At 42.3% G+C, this 13,604-nt stretch overlaps 1 protein-coding gene across 2 annotated transcripts in view; it reads left to right on the plus strand.

Annotated features, from left to right (window-relative positions):
• The window catches only part of INTS9 (integrator complex subunit 9), a 69,603-nt gene that overhangs the window by 49,406 nt on the left and 6,593 nt on the right, over window positions 1-13,604 (plus strand). For both annotated transcript variants that reach the window (XM_048937370.1, XM_048937372.1), the window contains exons 13-14: window positions 1,878-2,002; window positions 3,241-3,408. In XM_048937370.1, the coding sequence (XP_048793327.1) occupies window positions 1,878-2,002; window positions 3,241-3,408 (293 nt within the window). The remainder of the gene's footprint in view (window positions 1-1,877; window positions 2,003-3,240; window positions 3,409-13,604) is intronic.

Genomic DNA, 13,604 nt, shown 5'->3' on the forward strand with positions numbered 1-13,604 from the left:
TCATTAGTTGCTCAGAGAGATTGTAGGTTTGGTGCCATTTTGGACAGTTAGAGCAAGAAATACATGTGTAGATATCTGAACCTATTGACTCAAAAATATGTATTTTCAGTAGTTGCAGCCTCATGACATTTTCAGAAAGCCAAATCTGTGTCATCCACACTGCCAGATGGGATGGATTCTCTTCTAATAACTTTTTAATTTACCATGTGTGGTTTCATTCTACATCTCTAGCAGAGTGGTTGACTTAAGTTTTCTTTTTTATTCCCCAGCATATTTTAAAATGTCCTCTGGTTTAATCCTATCTGACTATAGTTCTTCAACTGGCTACTTTCTCAGTATTCTTATTATGCATTGCTATTTATTGTCTCTTTTTGCATGTTTTTGGGCTTTGATTCATTGGCACTAACACATGTGCTTTTAACTAGCATGGCTGTTTGCCCAGTATAAGTTCCGTTTCGTGTTTGGCAATTCATGGCTTTTGAGGCATCCAATAAGATATTTTCATACAAGTATCATTTTTTGTTAATATTTCTCACTTAGATGTTCCCAGGCAGCTACACTGATGCTTGCTTTAAGTTAAATTGCCCCTTTGAATTGGCCCCAGTTCCAAACATGCATATCATTAACTAATATTATTTTCTGTTCTCACAAAGTAAATATAACCACATCATGACCACTGATACTTAGATGTATCAGATTTTTAGGCTAGCAATTATCTTTACCAGTTGAATGAGCTCCAGCATTGAATGTTGGATACCATGATGGACGCTCTACTTCCATTATAAAATGTTGGGGTCATTATTTTTTGCTGTCTGCATGACAAATCTGGTCAGCCCTTCTCTAATTCCCCCCCTGCCCCAGCCAGGCCACCCAGCACAGGGTGCCCACGTGCAGGGGCTTTGGAAGATCCCCAAGGCAGAGACCCCACAGCCTCTCTGGTCCCTGTGCCACAGCTCCACACCCAGCACGGAAGAACTTCCTGATCCATGGATCCTCACCACATCCTGTATCAGACCTTGCATTTTTGATCCACACACCAAAAAAAATAGTAAAAACAGTATTGTGTGTTGTATTACTCTGTGTGAGTAAAAGTACATTCAGTGCATGGCTTTTTCCTGGCACACCACCAGTCTCATTTTTCAAAGTCAGTGCTAAAAGTACAAGGGGAAATTGAGACTTACTAGATCTAGTAAAGGTATCAACTGAAAACACAATCATAGCCCATCTCAGCTTCTGGGTAGCCCCTAATGTAAACAGCCTGCAGTTCATACTGACCTGTCTCTGCTGACATAACTGGAAGGCCCAATTTCCTGCCATTTCAGTAAGAGAGCACCTTGCAGATTCTCTCTGGTTGTATTAAAATGTAGACCCTTGTTTTTCCACCTAGCACTGAGATAGAAAAAAAAAGATGCTGGAGAGAAAAAGGGTTGCAAGGCAATGTGTTTGCAGGAAGGGACATTTGCACAGGTTTAGCCAAGATGCAGTCTTTATGCTGCCTTCCTGCCACAGTGAAACTGACATTTGGGTTACCTTGTGATACCAAAACTTAGACATCTTGCCTTCTTTTACAGGATCTGATTAAAAATAAGAGATAATGGTTTTGCCTTGATTAAATTTGTTATAGAAGTCATGCAGTAATGTGTTCAGATGAAATAGTATTGCTCTGTAGCTTGATTAAGGTAAGTCTAATTGGGGGGTTAATTTTCATCAGATTAACTGAAAATATTGGATGGGGGAAGGAAGGAGGGAAAAGAAAGTATAGCAGAATTAGCTTTGCTATTAAACAGCTTGTCTAGACTGGAATGTGGAATGAGAGATGAGCCAGGCCCACTTTGTTCTCAGTAGGCATTCCATATTTTCAACATTTCTCTTTTCAGAACCAGATTTCTCTTACCTGGATGCTCTTGCTCCTTATCAACCTTTGGCCATGAAATGTGTTTACTGCCCCATTGATACAAGACTGAATTTTATCCAGGTGTCTAAATTGCTCAAAGAAGTCCAGGTAATGAATTCTTATTGCCTTTTCTTATGTTTCTTCACACATTCATCTGGAATAAATAAGTTGGTTGTGACTGTTATGTTAAATAATGGCAAAACAAGATAACACACAGGTTTTTTCTCTATCAGAGAGCACAGAGAATGACACTTTTCCATCATTCTTTCTCCTGCTTGTTTAAATTAGCCTCTGTGTCTGATACAGTCCTAACGTAAGGTGTACCAAGAGCAGATCATCCTCTGTGCCCTCAGCTTTAACCATCTCCTCCATGCCTGTAACTTAATCCTGCACTTGATCCTTGCCATGATTCTGGCATCGCTGCTTTGGAGTCTCACTCACATATTACTTCCAAATTGACTGCTGTTCTCATTCCATTTGCACAGTCTGTCCTTCTTTGTCTAGGAAGAAGGGCAGAGCTTCCAAGTAGTCTCTGCTTCTCCCCCTTGGCTTTTTTGGCTTTTTGTGGCCTCTCCTTATCCATCCTATTTGTTTCTGCTAAAATTTGGTTTCTGACTCATGACATCATTAAATTAACACAAAAATGCATGTTCTTCCAAATCTCTTAATGTCTCGATCATCTTACCTGTTCATTCTGTGACCTGGCTTGTCACTGGTGGAAATTACATTGCCTGTTTTTCTTCCTCCATGTAACTACTGAAGTATGCTATTCCCAAAGCAGCTGGCAGAAACTCTGTCATATCCTTTGGCTTCCTTAAATCCTGTGGTGATCCCTGTGGTAATCAGCTTGCTTACGCTTTGTTAATGCATTGCTGACAGGTTGTGACAACTCAGAGTTGCCTATTTTGCTAATGTTTTTGCAGTCTTGTGTTTTGATGTGTTTGCCTCACTCCGTGCCATTTTGTGATGGTCTGCACCACTGCTGTATTTGCTTCCAATTGAGATGACAAGCATTTGGATGAGAATGCTGTTGAACATTTTAATTTTTTTCTCTCCTTATGGCAGCTAACATGACTGCTGATACTGATGTACTGCTTAAAGATACAAATTTTGGCCTTGTTACTCTGGGCAATGTCTGTATACAAAGTAAATACTGCTTGTTTCTTGGACAGTTTGTTTCAATCCTGATTGGATCTTCTGGTTTTCATCTTTGTGATGTTGTTTTCACAGAGTTAAGTTAGCTTGCTTATGTCAATCTGCAGACTTTATGGCAACAATTACTGATGTAGGGCAGTGCTCAGCACCAACCAGGCATTTCTGTAAGTCACCACAGTCCTCTTTTCCAGCCTCTCCATGTAGTTTGCCCGGAGCAGTACACCCAGCCACCTCCCTCCCAGTCTCACCGTACGGATTTGATGGTAGACTGTCAGCCTCCACCAATGTCCTACCGCAGAGCAGAGGTCCTGACTCTTCCCTATAAACGACGCTATGAGAAGATCGAAATCATGCCAGAAGTAAGTAGCAAAAGGTGGGGAAAAGATGTGGCTTGTGCTCATACTTCGAGCTGCGTTTCAGTAGCCAATTTGACTAGACATGCCCTGCATCTGTGATTTACTGTTGACTCTGAACACACAAAGCATTTTTTGTCGAGTAGAGTGTTAAGAAAGCATTTTTGAAGGGAATTTCATTCTGTAAGTTAAGAAGAATTGGAGAAAAATGAAACATGATGGGCAAGTAAAAGGTATCTTCAGGTTAATTGTCCTTTGCAGGGACACATCACGTCTCCAACTGCAGAACAAAGGGCAATCTCTGCTAGCCAGCTGTGAAGAAAACCAGTCATTGCCTGCTTACGTATGGGTAAGCAGAGACACTGCAGTTTGAATTAGTAGTACAGGGCCATGAAAGGGATTGAAAGAGATTGGGAGTTAGTAATCAGGACTTGTTTTTCTCCTTCCCCAGCTGTACCTGCTGTGAGAAATACCCTTTCCTTTCAGTAGTAGTATTCAGCTGAATGTTAAAGACACTGCAGTAAAATGGTTCATTTGTGTTAGAACAGTTTCGATAACTGGTTAATTCCTATGGACTCCCAAAATCCAACAGGTAAGGAGTTGTTTGTGGCCATCTATAATGTGGACTGCTTATGGCTGCACCATCTATTAATAATTTATTACACCCATAAATTTTATACAAACGCGCTCGTAATACAGAAGGTGATCCATATTCTAGCAGATATGATATTAAATATTTTTTTAACAATTCAGTCAACACAAAGGTGTCCTTGGACCAGAGATGACAGTGACATTTTACAAGAAGGTTTACTGCCCTCTGGGTATTGAATATACAAGTCTGCTTTTCATCAGAGAGCCAGCATGCAGCCTACCTGCTGTTTTGATTCCTCTGAAGCAAGTTGCAAGTGAGGCTTTATATGTGAGCCTATCCCTTGTCAGCCCTGTGAAAAGGGTGGGCATCAGCTTCTCTTGCAAACAGAATGCAAATCAGCACATATGCTAGAAATTTGCCAACCCTCGTGCATTGTGAAGTTCCTAGTAGAGGAGAGGGTTGTATAAATCATAGCTATGCTGGTGCATGGGTTTTGTGCTCTGTCAGAGTCCTCCTGGATGATTTGCACAAGTCCAAATATAAAGTGCAACTGAAAGCAGAAAGAGTGAACACAAAGGCACTAAGTACTGCAGAGTTTCCTGGCAGAATTTATTAGTCCAAAGGCACTGCTATGCTCATGGAGCTAAAGCATCAGAAAACGAGTCAGTGGTTCTTCTGCTGGGCTGGCTGTTTGCAGCAAGTTCCCTTGCACTTGAGGCTCAGCAGGCTTTGTGGGTTCGGCACCAGTAAGAACACGCCTTCTATTTCTCAACTCCAGATCTCCTTTTTGTGCCATGTCTCTAAAGTGAAAGGATTCTTTCTACAGATTGTAGTAAAAATGGGACATGGAAATAATAGTGCTTCCCAAAACTGCTGGGATGTCGGAGGAAGGGTGTGCATGGTAGACAGTGTGGTATTCACCAGGCTGGGACTGGTTATCAAAAAAGATGCAAAAAAGAAAAACAGGTTTCTATTGCACTGGCTTTAACTCAGAGTTATATGAGATGCATATATAAGAATACTGACAGAATCTGCCTGTTTTCTCCTCTGTCAAATATGTCAAATTGCTTTCTTGCAGGAGTCCTAGCTTCAAAGCTGTCTGTCTGCTCAGGGAGTAGAAACATCTCTTGTGATTTTTCACATCCAGGTATTCCCCCTAGGTTCCAAAGCTGTTCTTCTCAACTCAATGCAACAAGCTACTTGGTGTATAACGGCTCTCCTAAAAAGGTTAAGGTGATAAAAAGTAGATCAGAAGGCTGTTGTCCCGCCACACTGGGGCACAGTGGAGGGAGAGAAGTACTTTCTTCCCTTAGGGTGTTCTTTGAGAGTTAGAATGTTTTTGATGAGAGCCAGGCAGTGATTCAGGGCTTTTAATAGGATACCATTCCCCAGCACTGAGGTATGCAAATCATCCTCAAAAAGAGATCTTGATCATTTTTTCCAAGGGAACTTGTTAGAGGAGTAGTCATGCCAAATTTGTAGTAATCACAGACTGTCTCCCTGAACAGTCTCTTTTTCAGCAGGTGTTCATGGCATCACTGTTTGAGGCTGATTTTTGCTTCCAGCTTGACCTGCAATGAGGTGATAAGGCAGAGGAGGGTTGGGATGCTGTCCCCCACCCTTTCTTGCTTTGGTCTCAATCTCAGCAGCATAGCTGAAAACTGCTGAGAAGTGTAACTACGTAATCTCTCCTATTCTGTACAACAGTCAGTCCTAAAGGATTGGTGATTTTCAAGTAAATAAGAGAAGGATGTCTGTTTTCATTCCCCGTGTTATCTTTAATGCTTACTACCTAAATAAACAGTAGTACATTTTTACCTCCTGAATAATTTTTTTTGTGCTAGGCTTGCCTCATTTTCTCTCCCAGCAGAAGAGCCCTGTTTGCCTGTCCCTTTGTGCAGTGGGATCATTAGGACATTGGCTTTTAGAGGCTGATGTGGGTAGGCTGCTGCTTTCAGGCAGAGTTTACATAGTGGTAGCAAAAAAAGGTAGCTGTGTCTCCCCTATCTGCTGGGCTGGTTGTGCAAGACAGGACTGCAAATATGATCAATGAAGTTCCCCAGTGGAGACCATTTACTTTATGTTCCTTTTCATGTAGTTTCATCCAGGAAAAGTTCTATAAGGATGTCTGAATACATAGATTTTCTGTACTGCAAGGAAAGGGCATTTGTTTCACGTGGGCTCCCACCAGCTCCGATGTTGTGAAGGCTTAGGTGGTAGCTGGACATGGCATGTCAGGGCTCCTGGCAAATCTTGTGAAGGCTTATTATCTGTCAATAACATGTTAGCCAAAAGTGAAGTCCTGACAGGGCCCTCTGCTAACATCCACCGTCCTTTTTCAGAAATGGGGATGTGTTCAAGCCTCTGACTCAGTTTTTAGAGCTTCTGCAAACCAAACAGTTGGCTCAGCACGGTTTCAGTCACTGCAGACTGACAGCACGGTAGTGTGAAATTTCCTTACAGAACTATTTCAGTGCTTCAGATTCTGCCCTGCCAGACTCCTGTAAATGTCCTGATGGGGCTGGAGCTTGTCTGCATTTCGATCACTTCACCAAAGAGCAGTCAGGTCAAAGCAGGGCTGTTGTATGATAATGACATTTACTTTCAGAGCAGCTTTTGTTTAGAGGGAGGCTTTAACAGTCCCGAGGCATCAGGCTGAAATGGCTCTCAGAGGTATTGCTGAAGCCTTTATGCTTCAACTAATTTGTTCTTCTTAGCATTTGCTTTTCACTTTAAAAAATAATTTTTTAAAAAGGCTGCTTCCTGGAAATTGATAGGTATTGTGTGTTCACAGGAGAACGATGGGAAAATAGAAAACACCTTCTGGAGCAAACAGATAAATTAAACAGTAATGTCTGAGCAAATAATGTGCCTGCAGTTTAATTAGAGCCAAACAGTGGTGCGGATCACTTGATTTCAGTAGCAGACTGACTTCAGCGAGGGCTGTGTTTTTAAAACATCCTATTTGCAAGTTCTTCGGGACACAGGCCAGTACAGGAGAGTGTGAATGTGCACTGCACATTCCAACATGAAGTGAAATTACAGGGAACTGTTGCAGAGAAAACAGACACGTGGCAGCTCATTGCGGTTCTGTAGCTTTCGTTCTGTCCTCCTCCTGTCCTGACTTCTCTTTCCACACACGACTTTGCCAATTCTTATTTAACAGTGGTGAAAAATGGCTTCCATCTTACCTCTCCAACTTCCAGGCACTAAAAGGTTTGATGTCTGTCTTTCTGTAAACCCTCCACTTATTTTGGTGGTCTCACTTTATCCATTCTCCTGGCCTCTCTCTTCCTTTCCCCCCAGGTTTTCCTACTTGGATAGGGATGCTGTAGTCTCATTTATACAGTAAATGTGCTTTCTTTCTTTCTTTTTTTTTGCTGCATCTTTTCCTTGGTTAAGCCTCATCCACAGACTGTTCTATTTAGATCAAATGAAACTCAAATCTGCTTTTCTATTCCCGACCTGGTTTTGCCTGCCCACATTAATATCTAGGTTTGTTTCTTCATTGTTGATGTCTGTCTGTAAGGTAACAGTCATTTTTAATGAGGTACTCACCTCTTTTTTTCCAATAAGCTTCAACAGTGTCTCATTCTGACCCACAAGCTGGTTACTTATATTGTACATGTTTTGATTGATGATCTTTTATATCTTTCAGATGACTCATCTTTTGCATCTATAAGCTTGTTGCCTTTGCTTTGAAGATATTTTGCATCCTTGCTTGCCCTACATGTCATTTTTCATTCAGGTTTGGGGCTAATTACTTCTTCTGATGATTCCAGCTTCTACTGTCCTCTTCCTAGTGCCTCAGACAATTGTTTCCTGCCTGCTTCCAGGCTACGCAGCATACTGATGAAGAGCTTCATTAAACAGCCATAAATCTACTTCATTATACTTTTTTAATGGCTCTTTAAAACTGTCTCTATGCACAGTATAAGCAAAAAGCTAGAGGTTAGCTTTTATGCGCTGACATTTTATGCCTACAGTCCCACCCAGCATTGTTTCCTGTTGGTTGCTCTATGTCTTTCTGGTTTTGTCTCTGTGGTTTGGGATAAAGCTCATCATGTTGATTTGGAGCCCTGGTCCATTAGTGGGACTTTCCAGCAGTGCATAAGTGCAAGCAGCAGAGATAGAGATGAGAGCTGCCTGCTCTGTGTACATGGAAAAGGAGAGGTTTGTTTGATTGTTCAGAAACACAGGAATACCCCTTCAGCCTCCACTTTATTTCTCCACCAGATTTTGACTCTACGGAAGACTGAATTTAAGATAGAGACTTGTGCAAACAATTTCAACAGCTTCATGTATTTATGGCATGATCCTTCATTCGCTGAGCTTAATGAGACTTTACAGTGTGCTGCAGAGATCTGTTGCAGATCCACAGGGAAGGAAAGGGTTCAGGTTATTTAACAACCCAATCATCATTTAAAGCACTTGAATTGCATAAAATCTGAGGCAGAAACCCCAACAAGACGTGATGCTGATAACCCACTAATTATTACATGGAAGTGCTCTTAGTTCTGGGATGTTTGCTCTTCTCTGCTGGAAATGCCCTTGTTCCATTAAGGCTTGTTAGAAAGATTCCCCAGGTAATTTCTGTTCCGCTGCCCCATGGCTTACAAGATGCTTGTTACCTTGTTCAGTGTGCTAGTTGGTTCACAGGCATGTTTGTATCTCCAGACCTTTCCCATTTTGGTGCAAGTGTACAACCACGTATCTTTTTGTTTCCTCTGCAGGATCAAATGCTTGCAGACTTCCTGCACTCAGACTCTGCCTGGTTTAGCAGATGGTACAAAGCCAAGGCTGAGTCTGTGTGATGTGCTGCCCCACAGTGTAATCTCTTGTGCATTTCTCTGTCTGGTTTTGACTGATTTGACAGCAGAGCTTCTGGCACTTCAGTGGTGAAGGGATAAGAAAAGGCAGAGAGGTAGGAGGTGAGGTAGATTGTCTTCCTTTCCTGACACTGCCTTCCAAATAAAACTGAGTGACAATAACATGAAGACAATGTTTTTTTCTATTTTCTTCTTCTTCTTCCTTCCCCCCCCCCCCCCCCCCCCCCCAAAAAAAAACAGACTATACAGGTCCACTGCCTGTAAACAAAAGGGTATTATACAGATTTTAAGCATGTGGAGTATTTCTGTTTCTACTGAAGTTATACTGGGAGAGTGCTTTCTGGTGTGTAATGGATATCAGAAACTGGGTCTGAGGTGTGAGGGGCAAGGCAAGTGGAAGGGTGGAGGCTGAGGCAGGTTGTCCTTTGTTCATGCTTTGCTGAAGACAACTTATTCTAAAATCTTCTGTGAAGCTGTTATCGCTCAGCTCAAATGGACTCCCTGCAAAGACAGGAAGGTTTTACAATCTTTGCTTTTCTTTAATCCTTGAGACAGGATATTTTTCTCTCGTGTGTGAATTGCATTCTTTTTAGGGACTGTAATCTAGGTGGGAATCTCTTCACACCTGGCAAGCTCCAGGACTGTAAGCAACCGTTTCCACCTAGAAGTACCCTCATGGGTTACATGGCCAGAGCCCATGAGCTGCAGTTCCTAATAGTGTTTCAGATGTGCCTCCTAAAAAGGCAGGCAACAGCTTCCAATTGTGAAGACTTGTGCCCCTGCTGTTCCCACTAGAATGCTATTCAGAACTCCACAGTCTCTGCTGGCTAGAAACATTCTAATTTCTAGCCTACACATATTCATGGCTGATCTGCACATACTTACTCTCAACAGCGTGTTTTAGCATAAATAGATTTTCTCTTTTGTTGGTGTTTTCCCTGTAGTGTTTATGTGCAATAATCAAATTCTGCTTTTAGATTTCTTTTGGATTTTCTTTTTACTAAGCTAAACAAGCTGAGATGATTTCGTTTTCTTCTTACAAAGCAGTTTCTCCTGCCCTAATCTACCCTTCAGTATATCCTGCTTAAACATCAATTACCCAAAATTTACAAGTAGTTCAGATGGGATCTTGCTGAGCCCTATAGCATAACAAAAGCTCATCCTTGCTCGAACTACCTGATATTTTCTAGAGATGCATTTTGCTTTTTCATGACTGTGTCACCTTTGTGACTCTGTTCTCATGGGATGGACTAATAAATGTGGACCCTTCACCTCTGGCATTTCCAGCAGCTGACAGCTCACGACCAAAGTTCTGTATTAGCCCTGTCCATGGCCTTGCATTGCATGCTACTGAGTTTCATCTTGGTTTTCCAACTCAAATTCTTGAGGTCATCTAACTCTTCCTCTGTGATAGCCTGATCTTTCTTTCCAGTTAAGGGTGCCTCTGCAAAGAAAAGAACACTCTTTGTTCTGTACTGAGGTCATAAGTAAAAACTGGATGCTGGTAGGCTCCAGGCTGAGCCTTGTGAAGTTGCAGCAGCAGCCCACTAGTTGATACCTTTCCTTTCCCTTTCCCCATCTTAGGGCTGCTGTAGAAATCCCCAGTTCCCATGTAGTGCCTTGCCCAGTGCATTGTGAGGTGCAAACTGTGGCCGAGGAAGGTATGACAATTTTATTCTTTTATAAGATGAAAGTCTAAGGATTTGCAAGGTGCTGAGTTTATAATGCGTCTGTCCCACCCAGGGGAATCACAGTTCTATTCCATGTCTTTAATTTCTCTGTTTTGATCCAGAGTTGCAACTCTTGGTGCTGCTTCTAACGCAGCGATGGTATACATTTATGTACATTTGCAGAGCTGGTAAATAGCACCTTTAGTGCTGATGCAAAAAAAATCAGCTGTGCGCCTTTCTAAATGTGTGTGCTATCATCTATTGTTCACATCAGTGCATTTCGAGTCTTAAAACTTCCAGGGATTCTAATTACGGGTAACGGGGTTCCTGCTGATTTCCCTTCACTGTAGGCCTGGAGCGTGAAGATCCAGCTCATCTCTCTCAGCTATTCAGCCTCAATTTGTTTTTAACAGTAGGAGCTTTGGATCCTGTCATCAGTCATCGTTAGCTCTTCATTGCCATTGGGAGACTGTCTTGCTGCTGACCCAAGGCAGTGCCTGAAGAGCAGTCCAGGGGGAGTTGTCCTTGAGGAAGGCTTTAGTTGAGACTGCAGAGTGTGACCAGGTCTGTGTGTGTTGTCCTGCTGTATGAACAGCCATACTTTGGCCAGCTGCAGTCTTCAGGCTCATGTGATATGCGTCAGATCTCGTTTCCTTGTGGGAAATGTAATCCTTCAGGAAAGTTTCAGGTGCAGTTTGTGGTAAGAATGTTTTTTTCCTGTTGGATTTAGGTGGGGAGCTCTGGTGGTAGAGAACTTCCTTTGGCTGTCCAAGGCTCACATGGCTGCACTCGTGACCAACCCTTGCAGTTTCTTACAAGTGAGAGTTGATGACTTGTGCTTTTTGGTTAGTCACTGTTTTAATCTTTGCTTAACAGGAGATAATTTAAAAATTGGAATACACAATACCCATAACACACAGGTTTATCTGAAGGCAGTCCAAGTGCTCATCCATATTCATGGACTGATTAATGTGCTGTTAGTGCTCAGTGCCGTGCGGCTCTGCTTTCGTGGCTTTCCCAATGCCATTATGTAGCATCTCACTAGTGATAATGACTGCAACGAAGAAGCACTTATTCTTGCATAGTGGGGGGCTTTGTCTTAAAGACAAAGACATAACAAGATCCAGATACTGAAAGCTGGACAAATTCAACCTTGAAATAAGACGTGGTTTCCTAGCTGCAAGGAAAATTAAAGTTTGGAACAGCTTGCGAGAGGAAATGGTGGAGCTGCCACTGCTTGGAATGCAGACAGAATTTGCTATCTCTCTGAAAAAGGTTTCTTTAATCCAGCATTTTGGAAGAGTTCTGTGACTTGAGATCAGTTGAAAGGAGTCCAGCAGCACTGTGTGGTGTTAGTAGGTGAATGGCTAGGTGTGATTAAATGACCTTTTTGGTTTGGGTCAGCGAATGTCTATAACAAAGGGATTGGCCACAACATGGAGAGGGCTGTGAGGTGAGGCAGTGGCTTAGAGGAGATAAAACTGGACATCTGTCTGACTGTCTTTTTGACTGTTAGTAATTAAAGTGTTGCTGCTTACTATCTGTGTGGCTCAAATGTGCATAGATGTTAATACCAAAGTATTTCAGAGGCAAAAGAGCGCTTTGATTCTAAGCAGCTTTTTGTTTCTTAAGGGTCTTTGTCCTTACAGTGTTTATCATTTTACCATATGCTCTTCTTCATTAGAAACTATTTTCTATCAATCCTCCTCTGGAACATGGTGGGAATGGAGAGTGCCTTTGACCACACCGAGTGCAGCATCTCACCTGCTGCAACTTTTACTGGTTTGAGTTCCTAGGAGAAATCCAAAGCAATGATTATCGTTGTATTTTTTTTTTCATTCTCTCAACCTTCAATAACAAACTGTGAAGGCTATATTCAGATTTCCTGCTTTAAAGGTTTTAAACAGAATCCCAGAGAGAGAGCTGTGTGAGTTGCTCCATGAAACTTTGATTTCAAAGATTCAGTAAGTCCAAATATGTGCAAAATTCAGGAGATTTGAATGCAGCCTTAAAACGTCAGTGTTTTTCCAACACAAACACCTATCCAATTGTTTTATTTCAGGGAGGTGCTCTCAAAATGTAGGCTGCACTGTTAATAGTGGTAAGTAAGATTTTCAGATGTTGTTAGAAGTTGAATGGTGCTCTGCTGAAGCTAGCAGAAAAGCCTTCTCCATGTCTTGATGGCCACTAGGAAAGCTCTTGGACATGATGTTCACTTTTTTCCCTGTCCACTAGGATTAGTGCTTTGTAGTAATGCAGTAATTACCTACAGGATTGGAACTTACATCAGGCACGAGTGCTTGCAGTCAGGTACTGCTCCCTGAAGTTTCTTGGGAAGTGGAACGATTCCGTTCTGCTCTGTCACTTGCCTGTTTTGGATCCTGATGAAAATGTACTGGATGTCCTTTGGTGAAGAATTCAATCTTCCATTGCCTCAAGCACACTTTTCTCTGAAATGAGAATATACCACGCTTTTCTAAAACCCATTCAATCTCTCTTCCTGCTTCATGCATCTGGCAATCTAAAGAGAGCTGGCGTTGCCTTGCTGCCAGGGCAGTGGTGGTAGCTGGGACTCCAGAGCTCTGCAGCATTGGTGCATGACAGTAAGTAGATGAAGTTTTCAGAGGGCTCCTTTACCTTAAAGCAGAGCTCTTCACATCTGGCTCCAACTGGAGATACAACGTGCTTGAAGCTAAAGGGCAGTGGAGTTCAGATGAACGTTGTCTTGTAGAGGCACTTTCTACTTGAGATAGGGTGATGGACTGGGGGGTTTGGGAAGAATAGCCAACACTCTTTCTTCTTTACTGTCTTCACAACTGGAAAGTCCTTCCACCCAAGTGGTGTAAAGTGTGAGCCAGCCGAACCATTTTTGTTTTGTGAGGTACCTGCAGTGTTTCCTCACAGACACAGAGCACACTTCAATTGTCTTTGCCTTTAGGTCTGCAGATAATAGGACCATGCTTTACTGGGAGTGATGTTGGAAACTGCTTGGGCTGCTGGCCCTGCATGTTGTTAGCTGCTCATTTAGATCTAGATCCTGTCTGCAGTCATAGACAGCACTCCAGGGCACCTGGTGTCCAGTAAGTTGTCAACTTGAATGCCTTCCAAGAA

Source organism: Lagopus muta, chromosome 2 (assembly GCF_023343835.1).
Source record: "Lagopus muta isolate bLagMut1 chromosome 2, bLagMut1 primary, whole genome shotgun sequence".
NCBI lineage: Eukaryota > Metazoa > Chordata > Aves > Galliformes > Phasianidae > Lagopus > Lagopus muta.